We start from the raw sequence: 25085 nt of genomic DNA, 5'->3' as shown, positions 1-25085 counted from the left end.
TCAGGACTAGCAGGAGACACCCTGTGCCCAGAGCCTGTACATATGAGGCTAGCATGGCCGCTTCGGGCTTGTGGGAAGGCTGATTTGTTGGCACCGTCATAATTACCAATGCAGCTCCTAAAGAGTTTATAACGTGGAGTGTTCAGGAACATTGCCTGTAATGAATCTCAAAGTCAGGTATTGCCCCTCCATCTCCTTACGTCACTCCAGGACTTGGAGGGTTCTAGTGCTGATGGCAGCCACACCTTCCAGGGGCCTTCTGGCCTGCTGTCAGTGTGTCCTCTGGTTTGAACAGTGTGACAAATGCATTAGGCTCCCCCAGGCTCTAGCTATGCCAGTGGTTTTGACTATCACAAGGCCCGAGGATAAGCCTACTGTGAGAATCCTGTCTCTGAGCTCTGCAGAGTGAGCCTGAGCTCAGCTCCCATAGCCACTGCTGCTGGGAGCCTCGTGAGTCATCCCAGGGGCTCAGATGAAGTGAAGTGCGTGAGGTAAGCCTGCCCTTTCCTGAGGCTTGCCTTTTGTTTTGTTTTGTTTTAAGATTTTTTATGAGTGTTTTGCCTGCATGTATGTGTGCATGTGTGTACCATGTGTATACCTGGTATCTGAGGAGGCCAGAAGAGGGCATTGGGTCCATGGAGCAGCATCTGTAGTCCTGACTCGCAGAAGGCAGAGACAGGCAGGTCTCTGAGTTTGAGGCCACCTGTGAGCTCTAGGTCAGTGAGAGCTATGTAGAAAGACCCCAAAGACCCTGGCTCGGGGAGGAAAGAGAACGGCATTTGCTCCCTCAGTCGCTGAGCCGTCTGTCCAGCCCCTGCCCATCTGTCTCAGTGGTTCCTCCATGAGGTACTTGATGTAACGATGTTAGTGGTCTCCACAGGGGGTCTGTTTCCAGGGAAAAGGCTGTTAAGAGACTCTTATCTCCAAGAGCTTCTAACAGGCAGGCTGCCTGCTCAATCCCCGTGCTGCCCTGGCATGAGGCTTACCAGGGACTCCCGAGTCACGACTACTGGGAGTTTGGCCACTGGTTTAGGAAAATTCAGTTCATAGCAGTGAATTAGGAAGAACTCTGGCTTTCCTTGAAGATCCCATGTTTGTGCTAAAAACTGCCTCTGGGGCCAACTGCCTCTGGGGTGATATCTAGGGGCTCCATGCAGTGGGCATGATCTCTGTCTGGCATTTAGGTAGCTGCTTGAGGTATTGGGACAGGAGACCATTCAGTATTCTGAAAGAGAGCCTGGGCTACTCCACAGGTGGTCAGGGTGGGCCTGTGTGATATGGTCCCAGGCCTGCATGAAGCTGTCTCTAAAGGGCCACAGAGAACATGTCTGGGTGTCTGTCAGGTGAGGGTGGGTTTTCAAATAGCAGCTTGCAGTGTTTCAGACCTGTGATGTTTAATGCTTTCTGTTTCTATCCTTGGTATGTTTTTTTTTTGCCTCCAGTGACAAGAAAAGGGAACTGGAAACAAAACAAGAACCCAAACAGAGCAAGAAGTTGAAGAAGAGAGATAACAACAGAAAGGATATGAAACTGAAGCGAAAGAAATAGTGAGGTGAGGAGATGCCAGACTTCTGAGCTGTGCTCTGCTGGGCCAGGCCAGGCAGCAGTGTGGACAGTGACAATGACAAGGGCCTTCAGCAAAGGCAGGCACCATCGTTCCATTTGTATGCTCGCGGTGACTGAAGACAAAGTCATTCTTGGACAGGCTGCTTAGAGGTTGGTGTGGGCAAAGCTCTGGCATTGTCAGGGCTGTCGTTCCACCCAGGTCAATCTCACTGGCTTGCTCCCACTGTGGCTGCTGCGCTGGCTCCTGGCCTCCCTATGCTCCAGCACATGGCTTTCTGGAGGCGCACGCTGCCTCACTGCAGACTTGTCCCGACACTGAGGCTGGGTCAGCAGGACCTCTCCTGCTCCTCCGTTCTATATCTGCCTGCGGCAGGTCTGCTGTCCTCAGCGTCCCAGGAAAGGCTTAGGTAGGCTGCAACATCTGAGCCTCAGGTGTCTTTTGGTTGCCTCTTCATTTGGGAGAGACTATCGAGAAAGACTCTTAACTACAGAAAGGAGGGGAGAGAGAATATTTTGAATAAATGATGTCTTGGAAGGACCATTTGCCTGCAGTGCTTATAAAACCTGTTATAACAAAGTAACGTGGCTTTACCTTGGGGGACCACAAGTAGTAGTGAAGGCACCCACATCCCCCAGCCATGAGGAACAGAGGGTGAAAAAGAACAGGTGCTGCTTAGACCAGTGCCTGACTTACAACAGTGGACCCAGTCTGTGGTGCTGCTCAGTGATAGTGGCTCCAGGAGGATGGAATGATGCGGGTCTGGCCATATTCTAGAATAAGCCGGAGCTGGCCAGACTCACGTGGGTTACACAGCCTGTGCTTTGCAGCTGGAGGTGCTCATAAAGTAATAACTGCCTTTGGGCTTCTCAACCTGACCAGGATGGCCACTGTGTGCAGTCAAGGTCCTTTTCAAACCATGTCCTGAACAGGTCTCAGTGTGTTGTCTCTCCTTCAAACCTGAAAGGGCATGCCTCCTTCAGACCTCACCATCTGGCCCCCACAGAATGACATCTGTAAAGCTCTTCTGTCTCAGGAGAAGTCACATTCAAAGTGAAGTCCGATGGGCCAGCTCTGCATAGGCTACCAGGATGGGGAACAGAGAGGGTTCCTTCATGGTCTCCTCACCCCTAAGCTATAAGGGGCTAGTGTCAGCCTGTTCTCACTGCTCATCTGGTCTTGACAATCCCAGAGGATGCTGGAGTGACCAAGCAACTGCGTGTGTGCACCGAGGCTAGGAGAAGGGGGCACAATCTTTGGGAACTTTCTGGTTTGCCAATCCTTTGTCTACACAGGGGACTCTTATGAAGAAAGGAACCCCGTTTAGTGTAGAGAGCACAGCATCAGGAGAGGCTGGAACCAGGGAAGGCCAGAAGCCTTGAGTGCCTAGTGTTTGCCTTGGTGGCCCTAGATTAACCCTGGTGGCTTCCAAGTTGGTACAGGGGTCTCAGACCTTAGCCCTGGTATATAACTGCCTTGTCTGCTGTCCCTGGGTTCATTGCTAATACATCCAGCCTTTGTGACCCAAGGACTCCTATAAGAAGTCAACTTTGAGCAAAACCTTGCTGGCATATGCAATAGTGTCTGGGTTTGGTGGCTGATTATGGGGTGGACCCCCAGATGGGTAGTCTCTAGATAGTCCATCCTTTTGTCTTAGCTCCAAACTTTGTCTCTGTAACTCCTTTCATGGGTATTTTGTTCCCTATTCTAAGGAGGAATGAAGTATCCACACGTTGGTCTTCCAGAGCTTGTGTCTCTAGCTGCGTATGTAGCAGAAGATGGCCAAGGCCATCATTGGGAAGAGAGGCCCCTAGGTCTTGCAAACTATATGTCCCAGTACAGGGGAAACACCAGGGCCAAGACGTGGGAGTGGGTGGGTAGGGGAGCGGGGCAGTGGGGAGGGTATAGGGAACTTTTGGGATAGCATTTGAAATGTAAATAAAGAAAATACTAATAAAATAATAAAAAAAAAGTCAACTTTGTTCTTTCTTGTCTAGCTGCTAGTAGCAACAGCCTGACAGCTTAGAAGTGGCTCTCATGATCTTGAGTTGCTGCCCTGGGCTAACTGATCTAACACCCCTGTTGCTATAAGTGTTAGGTCCTAGGGAGAGTTAGCTTACCCCACCCCCCACCCCAAGTGTGTGTGTGTGTGTGTGTGTGCGCGCGCGTGTGCGCGCGACAGAGGGCACCAGGTCTCCTGCTCCTGTCATTCTCCACTTTATTCCCTTGAGAGAGGGTCTCTTACTGAACTGAAGCCAGGCTGGCAGCCAGTAAGCCCCAGTGACCCTGTCTCTGGCCCTCACAGTCCTGGCTGGGGCCACAGGGCCGCATGTGCTTACACCGGAGTTTTTCACATAAGTACCCTTATATGGTTCCACACCCGTGTGCTCTTACCCGTCTCTCCTATCTCCAGCGCATTTTTAAAAATGATTAAATATTTAAGTACCTGTTTAATATGAGCCTAGGGGGCTAACTCCTCATCTAATCCTAACACCTGCAGAGGAACAGGTTGGAGCCAGTTGTAAACTGACTTGCCTTTTCAGCTAGGAACAGCTCTGCTGGAGGTGGAGTGGTCAGATACAAACCCTTAAAGGGCAGACACTCTGCTGCTTCACAGGGTGGACCTGAGGACTGCATCTCCTTCCTGTGGCCCCCAGAGGGCACTGTGGGGCACGAAGCACAGGGCCTCGGTGGAAGAGCATATGCACAGGATGTCCTCACTGCTGAGTCCAGAGCCACAGAGTAAAGTTCAAGCCATCTGCCTGCCCCTCTACCCAAAAAGAGCTAGGAAACAGGCCTCTCTGGTTTCTGGAGTCTACATTCTTTTCCAGGATGCTACTTAAATGGTAGCCACTCCCACTGATCTTAACAAGAACTAGGGGTAGGAGGGTGGTATATTTACCAGATTCGTAGCCCAGGCTGCCCTTCAGTGCCTGCTCCTGCATCTCCCTGGTGCTTCTCGGCAGAGCACGCAGTGTAGAGCTGGCACTCCTGTAAACCTCAGCAGCCTCCTCATCTCAGCCTTATGGAAAGCCATAGGCGGGCCTCCCCACTGTGAGTCCTGTTCTGTCTAGCCCATTGGCACATCAAATCTTCATGCGCCTCATTTCCCAGGTGAAGACATTGGCCAATCTGAGGGCAGTCAGAGTGATACCAGACAGGCGAGTGGCAAGGTATATGGTAGCTCTGCTGCGGGGTTTTCCTGCCCAGTGGGACAGACTCAGCTCTGGGTCCAGCGGGGCTCCTCTGCAACTCTGAACTCCTAGGCAATCTTCTTTTACCAGGAGCAGACGCCAATGTCGATGTTAATGAGTGTTTATTGTTGATAAAACCATAGCACATTTACAGTAAGTAACAACATTAAGGTATAGTTACAGTATCATACAATATTACAGCAATAAAATACCATTCATTCCTTTGTACATCCCGCACAAGCAGCAAGTTGAAAATATCTTTCCAGGATTGCAAGCCCTGGAGGCTTCTGATGAATAAATAGTTCCTAAGGTAGCTGTTCTTGATGCTGTCCCAGCATCTGTCCACAAACAGGCCAGATGATGGGGAGCCAAGACTGAGGACAGGATGGTAGGGGACAGCTTCTCTTCCACCGAGGCCTTGTCCTTCATGCCCCAGAGTCACAGATCCCAGGTGACAAGTGTGCTCTTGCACTCCTGTCCTGAGTGGAAGGCACTCTGCTGCCTCAGCCTGCAGACACATTAGAGCTAGGCCAGACCTAGAACCAACCTCTTCACTTTGGCTGCCAGCTGTAGCAGCAAGAGCGGAAGTCCTTGAGTTCCTGTACTGTAGCCCATCATACCCTCAGCTCGGAAGCTCTGAGCTCAGACTCCTAACTTAGTAGTCTTGTGGGGAGGGCCATTAGAGGTCCAGTCTTCACAGACAGGGGCCACCCCACCAGCCCTTTCAAAGGCACAGCTTGGAGGACAGGATTTGGAAAGCCTTTCCTCTCTGTTTAGGAAAACAAAGCATACCAGCTACTGCAGCCAGTGGCCTGGGGCTCAGGATCCATTTTCTACATTCATAAGAATGCCCATGCCCCTAACAGCCCAGCCAGGATGGCGAGAGTTGGAGCTGAGGTGAGCTTGCTGCTGAGCCACTGGAGGGGAGAGGGCACAGGGTGGCCCTCAAGGTGCAACTATGTTACACCCCCTTGCCAGTTACTGGTTGAGCAACAGTGAAGTGGACTCTGTTCACCCAAGGGTCAGTCAACACCACAGATGGTTGGTTATCTAGGAGAAGAGCAGGGAGTACCCCTAAAGCCTACAAGCCTCCCTCCACTGGGGGTGTCACTGGTGGTTTCTGGCCTTAACAGACCTTTGCACGCCCTCAGATAACAGTCCCCCTCCACCCTGCCTCACACCCGGGAGGTGACGTAGACAGAATGCACTCGCTCTGCTAGGGTGCTCTGCAGATCCTGCAGTGGGTCCAGGCCCTGGACTTTGCTGCTTCGGCCATAGATGAGCTGCCGGAAGGCATCCTGCTCCAGCAGGGCCTTCATGTGCTTGAGGAAGAAGCCTTCACAGAAGAGGGCCAGCTCCGGGGCATTATGGATCTGCAGGTAGAGAGAGAAGTGAGGCCCGTGGCCTTCCTATAGCCTTCTCCATCCCCAAACCTGCCCTAACCTACTCACCCATTCACAATAGGGCTCAGCTTAAACCTGGGGAGCTGTCCCAGTCTGCCGCTTGAAGCCACCTCCCCTGTGTGAGTACCTCCTGGGAGTACCAGGTTCAAGTCTCAGTTGTGTCACCAAGAAGAACACTAACGAGACCCTGGCCCCTTTCCTTCCCCTCCCCTATGTTACATGATCGCTTTATTGAACAGCTCTTTTCCTAAGGGCAGTGACTACACACGGCCCAGCACAAGGCTCACGAGCATCGTGGGCGATGCTCCAAAGCCATGCTAATGCAGAAAGTATCAAGCATTCACTTCCAGTCTGCCTCTGAGCAGGGTATGGAAGTCCCTCTCAGACTCTCTTGGAGCTAACATGCAGGAGGATAAAACCTGAGAAATTAATGAGACGAGCCAGGTGACTACAGATGGACAGTAAAAGCTGGGAATGCCTGAGGCCTGGGGACATGATCTGATGAAGACATGGGACTGGTTGGTCCTGGGAAGTGCTTTACAGAAAGGGGGGAAGGGTTGTCCCAGGAGAGTGGGATGCTGTGAGTCTTGTCAAGCGTGCTATGGGCTGGCGACTTAGTTTGCAGGATAGCATGGTTTCATACTTTTGAAAGAAACATGAGGTTCACACATGGGGAAGACAGGATGTGGAGAGACCATGAGGATGCTATTCCCAAAGCAGAACTGAGGATAGCTGAGTGGGATGTGAGGAAAGTGGGCTTCAGAGGCAGCTTGCTGAGATGTAAGGTGGCTCTAAACCAATGTCAGGGCCCCTGCTGGCAGCAGGAGCCACAGCTCCAGGTGAAGCTTTAAGTTCCGGTGGCCACTCCTCTGCCCTCATGTGGTCTGGACACATGCACTTCATCTCCCGCCTGTTGTCAGTGCTGTGACGGGGCCCTACAGAGAGTGGTGGGAAGTGGCTGACTGTCCCCAGCACTTACCTTGGCATATTTGTAGGTGTTGACAGCACTTTCCACGCTAAGGGTCTGGGAGCACAGGATCTCACAGTGTCTCTGCAGGGCATCGAGCTGGAACAGGTTGGCAGCTGACAGCAGCTAGTCAGGGGGTAAAGCAGGCCTCTTAGAAATGAAAGCTTCCTCTTTAAGTCCCAGGACCCAGCCCTCCTGCCAAATTAGTCTGAGAAGAGATGGTTCCCCTGAAATGGTTCTGTTCTAGATCATCTTGGTAGTAGCTGGGATTTGAGAGATACAGGATAGGCATGGGTGTGGGCTGAGATTTCTGACCTCCAAAGAGACCTTGGGCTGTAAGATAGAGTGAGCCTCTGGGCCATGTACCACTGGCGAGCAGACTCAGCCACTGTCTGTTGCTCCTGGGCTGAACCCCACAGGCATGCCAAGAACGCTGGGTTCTGTCTGCAGAAGTGCCCTTACACATGACACAAGTATCATGCCCCATGTGGATGACAGGCCCCTCCACATGGATCTGAGATCGGGGCTGAGAGATGACGGTCTGGAGGACACTGGGCTACATGGCCTGCTCTTACCTGCAGGATGTCAGCAGTGGGGATCTCCATGGACTCTGTTCCTCCATAGTACAGGTACTGCATCAGCATCTGCAGTGGGAACGGACTGCGTAAACACCACCCGTGTGGTGCCGCACAGCTATACTGCCAGCTCCGTGACCCTCTGACCCCTTGCCACGACAAGGAGCCTTTCCCTGTGAGAGCTCTGTAGCCCAGGAGGGAAGATGTCTTGCCTCAAGTCACTCTGGTTTGTTATTCCAAAGCAGGGCTGCTACCCGCTCTACCTCCCCACTCCCACCACGTGCTCACTGCTTTTGTCCAAAGTGTATGTATGAACCCAGTGTGCTGGTACATGCCTACAATCCCAGCATTCAGGAAAGTTAGATGGGAGGATTGCCCAAGTTTGAGGCCCAGCTTGGACCAAACATCACCAGGGCAGCCAGGGACACCCTCAGAGCAAAACAAAAGTATAAAATAAATTCTATGAATGGCCAGGCACGTTGGTACAGATCTGTAATCCAACACTGAAGAAGGAGGGTAGCAAGTTCAAGGCTAGTCTGGTCTACATAGTGAGACCCTGTCTCGGAAGCAAATAAGTCTATATGGACCTGAGGGGTGAGTAGAGGGACAGCCGTCTAAGCAGGCCAGATTCTGAGACCTTGGCAGACCTCCTCAGGAGAGGAAGCGCTTGCTCTGCTGCCTGGCTGAGATCTGTGCCTCGAGCGCTCAGGAAGTGATTCCATGGGAGAGCCCAGGAATGGGCAGCTCTCTGGAGTTTGAGGTTCACATCACTAATATTGCCATTACACTGGAACCTGGTGAGGTTCCCAGCTAGAAGAAGGAAAACAATTCTCTCTGGTTGGCTGAAGCAGCAGCCCCAGCAAGGTGCTGGCAGGCGCAAGAGTAAACAAGGCTCCAGCAGGCACAGCCAGTCTCTGTTAGGACCGGCCCTCAGGCTGCAGAGGCACCAGAGGGTCTAGGAGAAAACCTGACAGCAGGACGGCAGCTCAGCCGGGTACTGGCAGACTCCCATCAAGAAGCCAGACTCCCAAGGCTTCTGCGGCCCAGCCGGAGCCTGCACAGCCATCACACAGTGGCTCAGTAGTCTGTCCCTGTGAGTACTCGGTGTCTCCTTAGCCACCAGGACAAAGTCTTAGCCCTGGGATACCCTCACTCAGTTTGGGACAGTGGTGGGTCAGCTCTCCCAGGATGTAGCTGGGCAGTAGAGTGCTTCTCCAGCAAGCAGGAGACCCTAAACGTAGTCTCCAGAACTAAAAGAAGAAACATCTCAATTTCTTATACTATGGATGTGTTGGAGTACATACATTAAAATACTGTGGAAATGCTGGAGTGAATAAAGTTAGATGGGCCCAGGGGATCCACGGAATAAGGCAGGTCGATGTCCTGATCTGGCTAAGTGGCTAACCCTGGGTGGGAGCTGAGGGTAGCATTTACAAGGCCTGTGTGTGCTGCCCCAGTAGGCTATTGTCCCCATTTACCCTCCACAGGAGCTGCCAGCCTGGCCTGGCACAGGTGACCTTCTTCTGCCCCAAGGCTGAGCCCACACCTCTCTCTACCTTTCCACCAATCCCTGCTGCTCTCCAGGACCATCCTACATCTAAACACAGCTGCAGTCACCTGGACTTTGGGCTTCTTGAGCAAACATGTCTCCCCAGTGTGGAGGGAGAGAAGGCCAGAGCCCGGGTCTGCCCTCCCTGTCTTGTCCCTTAGTTACCGTGTTCCCGATCCCACCTGTTCTCCCTCCATGTCCCATGACTTTTCCATCTCGTCGCCAAGCTATCAGTCAAATCCAAGTCCTTCCTTGCCTTACGTGTCGCTTCCCATCGGTGTTACCTTGAACAAGCTACTCAACCTCTGACCCCACACCTGTCAAGAGCGGGGCGGACCTCGGACCGCTGTGAGGCTTAAGTGAGGAGCAGGTGGAAGCCTGAATTTAGCGTGTCTAAGAAATGTCTGGTGAGCTGCTCTCATGCCCAGTGACCCGAGGGTAAAGCCCAGGACTCACACTAGAAGGAGCAAATCTGTACACACTGGCATGCCTCCCCCTGCACCCCACAACACATAACTTAAAAATGCTAGAAGTGAAGTGTCAGTGACCAGCGACCCTCCGCCCCCTCGCCCCCTGGGAGCTTCCTGGGTGCAGAGGCTAAGTCTTTTCACTCGGGCTTCTGTGCGCAGTCTGTAGTCTGCAGTCTTGTTACCTGGCTGTTGCTACCCCAGCCTGGCGGCCACTTTCCCAGGAAGTGCCTTCTCCTGTTCTATACCCGTAAGAGTCACAGCCCTGTCTCACTGAGGGTGGCCCCATCCTCTTAATTCCTCTGTCCCAGAGTAGCTAATGTGACTAAAGAGGAGGCCAAGGGGGCAGGCATGCTTTGGACTTCCTGAAGGTCTCACGCTCTCGTCCTCTCTGGCTTCACGCACATGAGCCTTCAGCCTTAGCCTCTGAAAGTGCTTGTCACCACACCTGGCCTTTAGTGTGGTGGCACAGCGGACCAGGAGTGTTCCATGGTGGCTCTCTGTACTCCTGAGTGGTGGGGCTGGGGATTCTGTGGTCTCCCATGGGATCTTTACTATACAGGGCCAGACAGGGCCTAGCACTACCTGCTGCTGCTGGGCCTCTGTGCGGTCATAGCCCTAAAGGGGGTCAGATCTACAGGCCAAGCACCAACCCCCTAACACAAAGACACCTGGGACTTTCTGGAAAATCTCTCTCAGCTGAGACTCCAACCCTCCTCATCTGCTGCCACAGAGTGTCTTTTGCTCAGCCTGAACCTTGTGCAAAGCCCTGGACTGCTGAGAAGAGGGGCAGCCTACACCATGGTTGCCTAATGGCCCAGCCATTGCCTTTCCAGTAAACTTTCAGCAGCTCACTACAGAATGAGTCCCGCCCGCACACCTGTGGGTAGCAGTGTTCATCCTTTCTATCTGTGTCCAGGCTGCCTGGATTCCTGAGGTAGCTCTGAAGGCACAGCCTCACAGAGGATCAGTCTGCATGAGGGGAGGACTGGGTGGCTCCCTTGTGGTCACTGACTTGGTAGATCACACAGGCCCTCAGGGACAGAGTGACCCTGGCATAAGGCCCAGGAAAGGCTGTACAGAGGGACTTTCAAGGAGCGAGCAACTCTGAGGCCCACACACCTGAAAGATGTGGTATTTGATGTCGCTGATCTCAATGGTTTTGCTGCTGTCCCCATCTTCTGATTTGTTGGTCATTAAGGTCTTGAACCTGGAACAAGGAGACAAGGTGAGGTTTGAACATGGCCTGAGATCCATTGCTGTGCCAATGGCACTGCCATTTGAGCTGCTTCTGGGAGATGGAACACTAAAAATGACTGTCCTGTTCTCAAACTAATGTTTGGCAGGTGTCATTTTACATCATCCTGGGCTGCTGGGCCCAGCTCTGTTCTGTTCCCCCACTCTCCCCTTGCACGATGACCAGGAGCCTATGGTGGGAACGCTAGCTCTTTATTCTACAATACTTCTGTGTTCTAATAGTCAGCTGCAGTAACTCAGCAGAAGGAGGCCTTGAGAACTTCTCCTTGCACGCTGGACTCTGCTCCTGCTGCACCCAGTCTGACACACTTTGTACTCCAGGGACAGAAGTTATAAGGTCCTCTTGGTCCCTTTTCTCTAGCACTATGGTCACCTTATATAGCTCTTTCTTCTAAGGTAGATGAAACAAGGTCTAGAAGTAAATAATACAGTTCAGAGGAAGTTCCTGAAACTTAGAAAAATTCACATCATCTCTCCCTATAAAGCTATATAAGCAGCAATGACTGCTGGGAAGAAAAGACTGGGCAGATAGGCAAGTCCGTCAGGAACTTCAGAGATGCAGGCTTCATGCACCCATGCTGGGATTGCCTCTGGGACATCATGTTCCTATAAGTAACCTGACCCCCAAACTCACCGGTTTCCTAAGCTAGACCTAGGTGGAATCATTCATTAGTGTCCTGTCTGGGGTGGACACATGCTTGCTTCCATCTCCTCAGAAAGACTCACAGCACACCTCAATGCTAAAAGAACTAGAGGTGTTCCTGGGGCCAGGGCTGATACCCAGGGGGCCTACCTGTTAGATGCTGTCACCAAAAGGACTTTGTGTGCATAAAACAGCTTTCCTTCCACTAGGAAGGTTACATCAGACATCTCCTTGTTGTTCAGAAAGTGAGGATCTGTGGGTAGGAAGACAAGATAGTGTCAGGGTGTCCACCCTCTATAAGAGGGCTGGGGTGGAATGGAGCAGAGGATACAAAATGAGGGATACTGAAGCTAGGGCCTTGGCACTTGGGAACAGAAAGGCAGGCAAGAGTGATGGGGAGAAAGAAGAGTGTGGGAACAAGCCCTAGCGGGCATGGATACACACCTAGCCTGGCTGGCAGGGTCTTCCGGATCTCCGGGATGCTGGGGATGGGGCTGGTGCCATAGCAGTGTGTGAAGATGGTGGCCAGCTGCTGGAGGACGGAGTCGTTCTGTAGGGAGAGGCAGGAAGGACCTTCAGCTCATGTGCGTGGCTGGCTGTAGCTGCAGCTACATCAGGCTTGTTGGCCAGAACAGACTGTCACTTCATCTGTGATTTCCCAAATGGCTGTTTTGGCTGGGCTCTAGCCTGGACTGCCTTGGCCTCTGCCCTCTGGCAGCCATGCAGTCCAACTCTGGGTGTTGGGGTGATGTATGTTCGTGTGTGTGGGATGGCTGTGCATGTAAATTTACACGGCCACCCTAGGATGTGGAACCCAGGTCAGGGCTGCGGGGCCCCACTCACTTTGCTGGTTTTGAGGATTTCAAACATGAGCTGCAAGCCTTCTGTCACCAGCTCCTCATTGTACTCCTCCTCCTTGATGGAGCTGAAATCCTTCAGGAGGCTCTGCACCACTGAGTACCGTGACTGTGAGAAGGAGGTCCGCAGCGACTCTATCCAGATGTGCAGCTTCCAGGGAACACCTGGCCAGAGAGAAGGGCAGCTGTCACTCCCTCCCAGGAAAGCACAGCCTTGATGCCCCACTGAGTGCCGAGTGCTGCTCAGCTGACAGGGCACAGGATGCTTTGCCTGTTCATCAGATGACATGGAGGAAGGCCTTCAGCCAAGCTAAGGGCCTAGTGCTCATTGGCCCTACAACTATTTGCGAGAAAACCCATTGGGGAGGGATGACCAGATGCACCTAGAAAGGACGCAGGGCACTCAAGAACAGAAGCCTGAAGTGGCTCCATTATGGAAGAGCTGAAGCATCCAGCTCCCTGGTGTATCTGTGCACAGCAGGACATGTAGGGGTTTACTGAAGTCCCTTGGCCTGAGTCTGGGGACTAGGCTAGGATGTGAAATTTATGTCAAAATCCAGTTATATCCCAATGGGGCTGCCTGGGCTTTGATGACCAGGCCTTAGGGCAGTGGCTCTCAATCTGTGGGTTGTGACCCCCTTTGAGGACAAATGACCCTTTCACAAAAGTCACCTAAGACCATCAGAAAACACAGGTATTCACATCATGATTCATAATAGCAGTAAAAATTAGTTGTGAGGCACTAACAAGAATAATGTTATGTTGGGAGTCGCACAGCATGAGGGACTGAATTAAAGGTCACAGCATTAGGAAGGTTGAGAACTGCTGCCATTATTGGGTTTGTGCATTTGGCCCCACAATTACACCACCATGCCTTGTGCTCTAGCGGACAGCATCCTGCTCCTAGTCGAACGAAGATAATCAGAACCAAACCCACCAAAAGGTGGGAAGTGAGGCTCAGATCATGTAACACTATACAGCTAACGTAGGATCTGGTTCAAGTCTGCCAGGCTGACTAGTTTCCCTGGATGATGCAGAAATCCACAGATTCACAGACCCCAGGAGTAGAAAGCCAGCTGAGCAACCAGGCACACTGACATCTTTGTAATCTTCAGGGTCCTATACAGACTCCTGGTGTGCCATCAGAAGGGAGAGTTGGCCTGCAAGCAGAAGGCTGGGACCCTGAGAGCAATGACTGTTCCCATGTGCCCATGCACTGTGTGTTTCTGTGCAGTGACTGTTCCCACATGTCCGTGCATATGTTTCTGTGCAACTGTTTACACCTGAGCAGCCTCACCCAGTGCCCTCAGCTCCATGGTGATGTCCAGGTAACCGTGCTCAGCGCTGTAGTACATGGCTTCCTGCAGGGCCTTCGTTCGGGTTCGACTTAGCCTCACAGGCCCCTCGCTGCTGCCCTGGCTCGATGTGTCGCTTTCCTCCACACCCTCAGCCAGGATCTCTTCTAGGGACAGCACATCTGCTTTAGCCTGCTGTGGCTGAGTCAGGAGCTTCCTTAGGACATTTCTGTAAGCCGAGATAGCAAAATGAGCCCTGGATCCCCAAGATGGGTGGACAGTGCCCAAGTGAGCTATATTCTAGAGCCCATGCCATGCCTCAGGGCAGCAGAGGGCTCTCAGCATCCCCCATTGCAGACGTGTGGAGGAGCCAAGGACCCTACCTTTCTTCTGTGTTAGTATGACTGAGGAGTCATAGCTCTGCACTTGGCTGTGTGATCTCAGGCTCTTCTACCTCTCTGAGCCATAGCTGCTTTGCCACCTTAACACACGGTGCCAGGATCACCCTCTCTTGGGGCTGGTGCCAGTCTGATGCAAAGGTACCAGCAACCTACTCCACAGTGGATAAGCCCACCAGCCCATCCTGCTTTCCTCCTATGCATTGATGGGAAGGGTTTTGGGGGTCTGGAAAAAGGCATGGGGTGGCACTGTCAGGGGGGTCACAGCAGGAGCACAAGTCTAGTAGTGTTGAGGAGACAGCCCTGAACTGCACGCTGGTGTCTTGCCCTACCAGTCTTTCCTTTCTGTCTCCTTTCCTGCTCTCTAGTAACCCCTTCTCTTGTTCCCCTCCACGTTCCACCTCTAGCACTGCCTAACGACTCTGGTTTCAGCCTGCTGTTGCCAGTCACAGGGCCAGACAGGCCTGCCATCTGCTCCTGGAGCTACTAGCAACCTCTTCATAGCTGGCCCGTGTGCTGAGTGAAGCCCTGGGGATACTCTGGGAGCACCACAGGCACTGGAAAATTACCACCAACTTCACAGAGGACTGGAGTCTTGGCAGCTACACGAATAACAGTTTTGCTATAAAGGGGTGGGCTTGAGGTTTAGGTCCCAGTCAGTGCCAGCGTGTCGGAAGCCAGAGCTCATCCAGTGTCTCCAGGTCTCCAAAGTCTTGGGCCTCCATGCTGACCAAGAACCTACATCATCCTGGAGAACTTGCACCCTAGCTCTGGCTTCAGGAACCATCACCACGCCTGGCTCTTCTCCTGCCTCGGAAGCCCAGGCTCATGAGAGTGCATCTCAGTGTGCCTGGTCACCCAGGGCCGGCACCTTAGGGTTTGTACCTGTGGCCATGGGCAGCGGAGTGGCTGAAGCAGTTCATCTCCTCATGGAGGGAAGATGCCATGCCATTGGCTTCCAGCATGCTGAGGAGGGGGTCAGCACCCCGGCTCAGCAGCAAGCTGACCAGCTCATAGTTCCCTGAAAGACAAGGTGGAAGTACCAGGGTTCATGAGAGCTGAGGAGGGGAACCAAGGTGGGGCAGATGGGGTCTCCAAGATCTGATTCTTGGAATAAGTGGGGGAGACCTACAATCACAATCAGGCAATGATAACGTGGGTATAAATGGGAGGTCAAAGAAGGTGGCTGTGTCCTACCCTGACTAGGTCCTCAGGAGGGGAAGGCTCATTGCCCTACAAGGCCCTCTCTGGACACTTTGCTCAGCAAAAGCGCTGGGGGAAGAGGGAAGGAACCCGCTCCTAGTAGCCTAGAAGGAACCTTAAGGGTTTCTAAAGTTAGCACGTAGCTCAGTGACCAGCCTGGGTGACAAGGCTAAAATGTGATCATGATGTGAGAACATGAGAGACGGAAGCAGTGTACCTACCAGCTGCAGAGGCCAGCTGCAGGGGTGTCTCTGCGTAGCTGTCCTCCCCACTGTTCACAGCTGAGCCCTCCACATGGGCACCGGCATCAAGTAGCAGCTGTCAGGCACAGGAAGAAGACATACTCAGCATAACAGGGTGCCTGGAGAGGGGTGGAGTACTCTAGGGGGCAAGACTTACAAGTCTCTCTAAACATGTGACCATGAAAAAGCTCCCACTGGCAGCTGAGGCACTAGCGTCTGAGGACACCTAGTTACCCTCGGGATCTGCACTTCTGTATCCTTCCCCTTCATCCCACCATGCACTATGCTCTAAACTGTGGCCACTTTGGAACTATTTTTCTCTTCTCAATACTTTCCCACCAATCAGCTTCAGAGACCTTCTGGAGAACTCACACAGATGAGCAGAACAGGAAGTGTCACCTACAATCAACTGTCACCTAGAGCAGCAGTTCTCTACCTTTGGGTCTACCAGATGTCCTGCACAACAGACATTTTTCACTGTGATCCATAACAAAATTACAGTTATGAAGGAGCAATGAAAATAGCTGGGGGTCACCACAACGTGAGGAACTGTGTTAAAGGGTCACAGCATTAGGAAGGTTGAGAACCACTGCTCTAGAGGGAAACAAGGCCCTGAGCAGTAGCAGGTGTAGAAGTATGGGCTACAGTGCTGGCCACTGACTGGAGTGGCTTGAACTTTAGGCTTCCCTAGCTACAAGGTGGGGGAAGAGGCCTGCCTTGAAGCATCACTGAGATTAAACGATATGATGCCCAACACATGGAGGAACTCCTCATTGGAGAGGCTCAGCTGCTACCCGGGGTGGCAAGGGGTGGGGAGAAGCAGATTGTTGTAGGCTAGCCAGGAGTGCAAGTGGCCCCATTCCATCAAGGACAGCTTTGCCAGGAGTCAGAGGAGGCAAGGGTGTTGCCTGCATTCTGCTGTTGAGGGGGCTTGCTTTGCACACTCCCAGGCTTCTGAAGACACACCTCAAATCTCTGACCACCCCTCCCTGGCAACCAGATACAAAAAAATCCCAGGTGAGTTCCAAGCTTCCCTGCAGGGTGTGGGGCACAGAGAAGGTCCGTATCTGCTGGCGACTTGTCAGTCAGAAACCAGATGTGCTCCCTGCTGGGACGAGGCAGTGGGGGTGGAGACTTGCCTGTTGGATGAAACTGGGCACCAGGCCAGCGCAGGGCACAGCCCACAGGCCCAGCCTGGACGGAGGCAGTAACTCTGCTCAGGCCTGGGAAGGCAGTGACTACAAAGCAGACTATGTGCAGTGGCCAACTGGGCAACAACCACCTACAGAGGGTTGACTGCACGCCAGGCTGTGCTGACTACCACAGGCAGGACCGATTTTACTACTCACAGAGGCCTTGCGTCCTAGAAGAGGGGGAGGAAGTGAGGCCCACTCCAGGGTGCAGGTCGGTGGAGTCCTACAGGACTCCTGAACTGAGTGCCATGTCACTGGTGCCTCTTCTGCCCACAGCTTCTGCTTCTAGAGCCATCATCTCCTCACTGTGATGCCAGCCATAGCAGCCCAACCCAAGGTGGGCAACAACGAGGCTTAGCTTTACATGTGAGCTGTGCCATCTGTCCTTCCTCAGGAATTGTGAGACAGGGAGGGACAGGAGTGGAGGGACACTGTGACGCAGAGCCAGGTCTGAGGGAAGAGCACCTGGCTAGATGAGGGTTGCAAGTGTGAAATGGAGCAGACCGAAGTCCAGTCGTCCAGGACTCACCGGGAGAGAGTCCTGGTTAGGCCTGGCTCTCCTCTTCCAACTCTACACTAACTTCACTCCTGAGGTGAGTCAGGTGGACCCTGGCCTGGAGCAGTGTCTGGCTGGGGCTGGACACACTTTGAAAGCCCACTTTGGAAGCTGAGGCACATGGTGCACCCTCGGAAGCTCACCTGCACCACAGAGATGTGTCCATGCAGCACCGCGAATGTCAGGGAGGTCCAATGCCTGCTGTCGGGGTGGACAGAGGGATGCCTGGGAGAGTGGCTTGGAACCTACAATACAACAAATCCTCACTATTTCCTGGAAGGTGACTTTCCAGAGCAGATGACACAGGTACTTTAGCTAAAGGGACACATTGCAAGGGTGGCGAAGTTAACAGAAGTTTATCTACATTTGCTGGCTAATGTCTTCTGAGAGCATTTGTGTGGGCAAGGTTCAAAGCCAACAAGTGATGTCGTCCTGAGCAAGAGAAGACAGAAGGGGAGCACTTTATGCATCTGAAGGAGGCAGAGACAGGGACAACTAGGGATTGGCCTATCAATAGAGGACAAGAGCTATGAAAACAGAGTTATAGCCACTCTCTTCACATCTCCCTCTTCAGTCAAAATTCAGAGGAAAGTGGTCTTTGCTCGGACCACCATCTTTCTTTCTCTTGGCTTGTTTTAGACAGAGCCTGGCTGGAGATCGTGGAGTAGCCTCTCCCTGGGTTTAGGGCCTAGGACAGGAGTTTCCTTTTACCTGGATGTCTAAGTTAGCTCCAGCATCAATCAGCATCTGGACCATGGCTTCGTCCCCAGCAGCACAGGCATACATAAGCGGCGTCATACCCTGTGAATCAAAGGTAGATGCTAAATCGTCAGGCATGGAACAGAGCATCCCACATCCCACAGGTCTCTGCCCATCTGCTCCTCAGGAGCTGTCCTGTGTCTTAAACTCCCAGGGTCAAGGAACTGGAAGGCTAATCAGGCTCATCAGCATAGGGGTGAGAAATATATGGCCTACGTGGCAGCCAGATCCCAGACCCAATGTCTCTTCTCGGCCTGTTTCTTCATCTTAGAGATAGAAACAATGTGTGTCTCAGTTGGTAGTAGAAGGGTATTAGTGTACACAGTGCTCAGTACATACATGATAAGCTTACAACCCCAAGTGAGAGGTAATTAACAGTAACACATTACACTGCACACAGTGCCTGGATTCACTGTAGGAAGTGACTTATACGCAGTGTTTCATTTAATCACTGTACTATTACTATGTGTGTGTGGCTTCTATTGTTATCCTCATTGTATGCACGTGGGACAGAGAAGGGGAGTTAACTGTCCAAGGTCCTAGGCTGGAACCCCGGTCTGAGTTGTTGAAGCTTGTGCTCAGCAGTGTCTCTGAGGAGATGTGTCTGACCATATCTTGTGCTAATGAGCAGTACAGAGCAGACTGTAAGAGGTGTCTACTCCCTCACTGTATCTACAGAGGCAGCTAGCAGGGTTGTCTCCCTGACTGGGAGTCTGACGGTAAAGGCAATGGCGTAAAGTGCACGCCACAGCTGGATCCTGGCAAGCATTTGTCTGGTGCTCTGTGATATTATTTATTAGGTTATCTGTGTGGAGAGAAGATCTTCTCAGCTCATAAATCCTTGTCTAGTTCCTGGAGATAAGGAAATGGCTTGAGACTAATCATGGGGCGAGCAGCCTGTTTACCTATGCATCTGTTTCTAAATACCAGCGTTCATAGAGCAGCAATGCTGAGCAGCTACAGAGAAGCCAGTGGCAGCATGATGGAAACTTGGCTTTGTTCCACACTCCACACACACACACACACACACACACACACACACACACACACCAGGTATGTAATGAGTTTTTCTCCACACACCTGTATACACTCAGAGCACACACCAGGCTCTGAGCAGGAGAAAGGAAGCCACGTTTTTATGCTGTCCCTTAGGCACATATGGAGGGCTGAAGCCCAGATTTCAGGGCTAATCATCATCGTTTTGACAGTAACACAACAGCAGTAATAATCATATCAACAAGAACCACAGTGAACATGTACTGCCATTGATGGAAGAGCCCACCAACTGCTCTACACGCAGGCACTGAGGAAAGGAAAGCAAGGTCCCTCTGGTGGCAGGGTATCTTGTCAAGATACCTCAGCTGTGATGTGGTAGACTAAAGCCTTCAACAGTGTGAACCGTAAGTGCCTGGGCTTCAACACTGCAGGCCCTGAGGAAGCGAACACCGGGAAGAAGGCTCCCGCAGAGGCCTTGCATCTGTGCCTGCATGCGACCAACACCAGCCTGAGGTTCTCCACTGTGGAGGCACTCCTTGCTCTGTGGCTCCTTGGCCTAGCCTGGCCTGGCCACACTCGCTGGCAGCTGCCTCACCCTCTTTCCTGTTCTGCTGCACTCAACCCCACCCTCCCTCAGGCTCAGTTTCAGCCCCACAAAGCACTCCCGGCCTCACGCTTCATCTGCTGCTCCAGTCTCTGGGCTGCACTTTCATGGCATAAGACACAGGCCGTGACCCTCCATGGCAGCCTGGCTGTTCCCAGGCTTTTGGATAGGCTTCCAAACCACACAGTATCATTTGGGACACAGTAAGTGATCCCCAAACAGAGTCACCTGAACACTCCACAGTGGGTGTGAGCTGCAGTCTCCTGACTCTGCAGGTACCTTCATAGTTTCTGCTGTAAATCAGAGCCCCCAGTATTTCCTGCCCTCTTCCCCCTCATTTGCTCCTTGGTACTTCTCATCAATGTGCTCTTTGTTTTCTGTGTTTACCCTCCTCCTCCTCCTCCTCCTCCTCTTTCTTTTGGTGCTGGAGACTGAACCAGGGGCCTTGCACATGTTAGGCAAATACTCTACTGATGAACTAGATGGTTAGCATTCAGTTTTATTGTGACAGGAGCTCACTTTGTAGTCCAGACTGGCCCTGAATTCACTACGTAGCCTAAGCTGGCCTTGAACTCGTGATCATCCTGCTACAGCTGCCGTGTGCTGTTGACTCCAGTTGCACTTGACCTTAGGTGGTAGATAGGCTTAGGTGCTCGCTTCGTACTCTCGCTTTACCAGTGTCACCCCGAGTCCTGGTTTCTCTGGAGCTTGTGAGTGGCTGGCACACAGTCCCGCTCACATGCCAGTGATTATGTCCCACGGCTTGCTGCCGAGTCTACAGTCCAAGCCTTCACTGGATTCTTCCTTAGCCTGGCCTCATCTAGGACAGCTGCTGGCCTTCCAACCAGGGAAACAGAGCCCACACGACCATAGTTGTCCAGGAGGTTTGTGGGGACCCAGACTGGCCACCTGTCAGGATCTTGAGGCCCAGAGCTGACTGAGCAAGCCCCAGTAAGGCTCAGGATGCAGGGAGTGTGACTGTTTCTTCCACCCTAGCATAGTTCTCTATGCCTGGCCTAGAAGAGTCCGCAGAAGGTACCTGGTCATCCATTGTGTTCACCCCATCCGGGCCCAGGGCCTCGATGGCCTGGCTGATGAGGTCTGTTCTTCCACAGTTGAGCATGCGGAAGCCCAGGTCCTGGTTGAAGCGTTCAGTAGCAGCTCGAGCATCCAGCCTCCGGAAGGAACTGAAGCAGCACTCGGGTCTGCACAGGAGAGACCAAGAGGTATATGAGTGTGACTGTGACACACAACACAGTGGGTCTGGCTGGGTGAGAGGACTGAATTGTGAAGGGGTCAGCTATGACTGGCCTTGCTCTGGCCTTGCCCTGGGGCAGTGATTTTCAACCTTCCTGATGCTGCGGCCCTTTAATACAGACTCTCATGTTGTGGTGACCGACCCCAACCATAAAATTACTTTCACTGCTACTTTCTAAGTGTAATTTGGCTTACTGTTATGAGTCATAATGTAAATTTTTTGGAAATAGCAAAGGGGTTAGGTGGAGAACCTCTGTCATAGAGAGGACAAAGCTCGGCCTCCTACACATGGGCTAATGCAGTGGACTGAGCGCTTGAGACCTGTCAACTGTTGGAACAAATTCTCGGACTCCCTTGAGGAGGAGAAAGCCAACCAGGGCTGGTGCCCGGGCCTGGGCCTTAGCATTTGGCCACTGCATAGTGCTTGCATAAGCAGGCTGACCATCAGCTGGTGAAGTAGGCATTGCCACCAATGTCTAGGTTTTCCCTTTGTTTCTTCAGGTTGCCTAGTAAGACCCCAAAGTACCAAGGACAAGGCAGGAAGAGACTCAGAATCCGATGAACAATCAACTCAACTTACTAAGGACCATGATAGACAAAATCTGTACCTATGCAGGGCACACCACAGCATTCTAAAAGCTCCTACCTGAATCTTTGAATTAGGTCAAAGTTTGTAAAATTCATGTCTATAGTATGGTTTGGGCACCGTCAGAAAACAGAAATTCAAGCACCCCTCAGGCCAGGCCAGGCTGGGGCTGGCCAGCAGGAGCCTGACCCCTGAACAGCGTCTGCAGCAGTCCTGTCTACAGGAGGGGTTACTGTGGGAAGGAATATGATGATCTTAAATTTAGGCACCTCTGCAGACAAGCTGCTGTTCCTCTCTGACCTGCAGCCTCTTCATTTGTTACAGGGCTCTAGAACCCTCTTTAAAGTTGCCATGATGGCTGAGATACAGGCACAAGGCAGAAGAGCTCAGCACAGGGTTTGATACAAGAAAACCACAGTGAATGAAAGAGCCTTCCCAGCCAGGACCCCAAACTCGCACTCCATGTGCACTCCAGCCCCAGATCATCAAAGGTGTGTATGTGCTGGGTAGCACTATAGCAATTACAGACAAAGCCTAGAACAAACTTCTTTCCCCACTTGGCTATGGCACTTTTGAATGATACTTAGTGTAACTCAGGTACCCTACAGCCTTGCTCTGATGTCCACCCAGCCACTAGAAGAAGCAGATAGCAGAGAGGTGTTATAGGTGATGGGACAGAGAAGTTGTACCCCTCCCCACTTCTTTTGGGCTCCATACTTGAGTTGCCGGGGCTCGCAGTCCAGGCCTGGCAACAGTAGCCGGGCTGCCTGCCGGATATCGCCACTGTCCACAGTGGGGCTGCGACGGTGTTCTGCGTAGGTGATTGCCACCCGCATCCACTCCATCAGCGGTGGCAGCAGCATGAAGGGCCTGTGGGGCAGCAGAGAGAGGTCAGGTCTGGGTGCAGTGCTCCCTGCACACAGAAGGGGGCGCCTTAGCACACAGTCTCAGAAAGTAGCCTTGCAGGACGCGCTGCTTTATCCATTAAAGGACAGTGCCAATGCTACCTCTCTCCACCCAACCTCTCAGGCCTACTATAACAGCCCCTAGAACTCTATTCCAGCATGACAGGTGTCCCATCATCCCGAATGGCTAAGGCCAGGAACGATGCTTTCTCATTTCTTAGCCCAGGGCCTGACCCAACAGGTTTTCTGTTGAGAATGGGTTCTGATGCTTTGTCTTATGTCAGCTCCTAAAAGCTGTGCTTCTGGACCTGAGGGCCCTGCCCCCAGCTGGCTTTGATTGATAATAAAGAATTGCCACACAGCCAACGGCTGGGCATAAAGACTGAGGCAGGACTTTTAGATTGTGCAGGAAAGGGACCAAAGAGGAGAATCCTCATGACTTAGAGGGAGAGGGGTCAGATTTAAGAGCTGCAGAAGAAAACCATCCAGCAATGTAGGTGGAAAGGGAAAGAGACCTTATTGGGGGTCGGGGGACACTGCCCAGAAGGTAACAGGGCAGCAAAGATAAAACATAGATCTAGAAGATGTTAAGTCAAGAACATAGGAGGGAAGTGTATGCTAGCCGCAGGGAGGATTAGAAGTGCCCAGCCACAGAGCTAGTCAAGGCTTATCAAAGTCAGCTGGCAGGTGTTCTTCCATTCATGAATCCAGAGGGCTCCTGGGCAGGTGCAGCATGCACTCGACCCACCGGAGTCAAAGCAGTTAACTAATTCACCACTACAGTTTTTGATAAATGTTTGTTGACAGACTAAAACCATGAATTAGCACCTGTTACTTAGCATTTACATATGCAGGCTTTTACACGGACCAAGTCAAGGTTTCTGCTGAGAAAAGAATAACATCAATCTATGACACCTGAAGCCAAGGGTGCTGGCATACATCTGTAAGCCCTGTACTTGAGAGATGAAGGCAGGAGTTCAAGGCCACCTTTGACTATAAATCGGGTTTGAGGCTAGCCTAGGCTACAGGAGTCTTGTCTCAAAAAATAATAATAATGATGATGTGTCTCGTTTTCAAGGGCATGGTGTTGATTCATATAGGAAGTGGGACTATTTGGGGAAACTTGTGTGATCTAGAAAGAAAAAAAATAACCATTCATGAATTATCACTTTCTGCAAGATCCACCCTGATTATTATCCATTTGAAACCCCCTCAAATACCTGTAAAATTTCCGACTCTTACAAGGCTGGAGGGCAGTATAGAGGGACTTCCACAGATGTCCTTAGCCCTTAGCCCACAGAGAAGGTTTTGTTTAAATCATTACACTGAAAACTGGTTGTTCATGATTTTCTATTTGCACAGCAAAGAGCAGAGTGTGGCCATTAACCCATGTGTGTGTGTGTGTGTGTGTATCTCACTATGTGTATCCCAGGTGGCCTAACTTGTGTTTCTCCTGCCTCAGCCTCCTGAATTCTGGGACTGCAGGCATTGCCAAGCCCTGCTATGGTATGAAACCTCTAACTGGGCATTTCCCAGTTCCTCTAAAGCAGTGACTCTCAATCTTCTTAACACTGCCTCCCTTTAATACAGGTGACTCCCAACCATTAAGTTATTTTTGTTGCTACTTCATAACTGTGATTTTGCTACTGTTATGAATTGTAATATAAATATTTTTGGAGATAGAGGGTTGCCAGAAGGTTGTGACCCACAGGAGGGGAACCGCTGCTCTAAGCTCCAAGTGGATGTTCAGGAAGCACACGTCCTTGTTGGGTGGTATCCTTACTCATCCTCCTTCCCCCTTGGTGCCCCATCAGCTTACTAGGTAGAGAATGCAGTAGGGATAGAGTTCTTCTCTCTTCATAGAGCATGCTTGTATCTAGACTCTCTTTCCCTTGTGTGCTAGAGGCTGAGACCGCATAGTGGAAACAATCTATCTCCAAAGAGATTCATGATCCTAGTCTCAGTCCTAACTCACTTCTCCATGGACATAAATGCTCAAACCCAGTGCCTGATGCTATGAACGTGGTCCTAACAGATGAACTCCACATCGTCTGGGGAGCTGTTCCTGGAAGCCTTCCTAAGTCCTTTCTGTGATGTAGTCAGTATTTAATTCTCTATTAAGTCCTATCCTGTTTTAAAATACCTAAAGTGATGTCTGTTTCTGGAATTGAACACTGATTAATACTCTAGAAATCTGAATTATCCCTCTGTCTCTCAGGTGGTGTCTAGTGAATACCTTGTCTCCAAACAAAGCTGACCTTGCCAACAGCCAAGCTCTTCAGGCCAAGGATGGCTTACTCACCCTCACTCTCCACCTGTGGCGCTTAGGCAGGTAAAATGATAAGCAAGCCACGGGCTTTCTTGGTAACATCCTGGTCTGGGCTAGGGTTTCCAGAATACTATTTCCTTTCTACTAGTTCATCCTGCCCACTGGGCACAGTGAGAAGGGCAGGCCTGCATTATGTGATCCTCTGGACAATCCCTATGCTGCAGCTTCCTACTGGAAGGGCCTGGGGGAGTAGGACTGAGGGTAACTGATGGCTTCCTCAGTGTCTCGGTTTTCCCTGCCAAGTTTTTGCTGCTTCCCAAAGCTGAGGTTGGCTGAGAGCCCCTTT

The 25085-nt window shown here is 51.8% G+C and overlaps 2 protein-coding genes across 3 annotated transcripts in view; one reads left to right on the top strand and one right to left on the bottom strand.

Annotated features, from left to right (window-relative positions):
• Nat10 (N-acetyltransferase 10) overlaps positions 1–3182 on the top strand; it is a 41026-nt gene extending 37844 nt beyond the window's left edge. For both annotated transcript variants that reach the window (XM_021156192.2, XM_029474186.1), the window contains exon 29: positions 1443–3182. In XM_021156192.2, the coding sequence (XP_021011851.1) occupies positions 1443–1548 (106 nt within the window). In that variant the 3' untranslated portion in view covers positions 1549–3182. The remainder of the gene's footprint in view (positions 1–1442) is intronic.
• A 1684-nt stretch (positions 3183–4866) lies between these two features.
• Positions 4867–25085, bottom strand: part of Abtb2 (ankyrin repeat and BTB domain containing 2) — a 151643-nt gene continuing 131424 nt past the window's right edge. The window contains exons 4-17 of the mRNA XM_021179050.2: positions 22283–22435; positions 20762–20927; positions 18075–18164; positions 17507–17608; positions 15594–15690; positions 15055–15190; positions 13774–14000; positions 12463–12641; positions 12064–12169; positions 11770–11872; positions 10842–10929; positions 7704–7772; positions 7141–7254; positions 4867–6131 (exon numbers count right to left, since the gene is read on the bottom strand). Of these exons, the coding sequence (XP_021034709.1) occupies positions 5934–6131; positions 7141–7254; positions 7704–7772; positions 10842–10929; positions 11770–11872; positions 12064–12169; positions 12463–12641; positions 13774–14000; positions 15055–15190; positions 15594–15690; positions 17507–17608; positions 18075–18164; positions 20762–20927; positions 22283–22435 (1828 nt within the window). The 3' untranslated portion in view covers positions 4867–5933. The remainder of the gene's footprint in view (positions 6132–7140; positions 7255–7703; positions 7773–10841; positions 10930–11769; positions 11873–12063; positions 12170–12462; positions 12642–13773; positions 14001–15054; positions 15191–15593; positions 15691–17506; positions 17609–18074; positions 18165–20761; positions 20928–22282; positions 22436–25085) is intronic.

This window comes from Mus caroli, chromosome 2, assembly GCF_900094665.2.
Source record: "Mus caroli chromosome 2, CAROLI_EIJ_v1.1, whole genome shotgun sequence".
Lineage (NCBI taxonomy): Eukaryota > Metazoa > Chordata > Mammalia > Rodentia > Muridae > Mus > Mus caroli.
The sequence above is the reverse complement of the archived record's forward strand: the minus strand, read 5'-3'. Positions and strand labels throughout refer to the sequence as shown.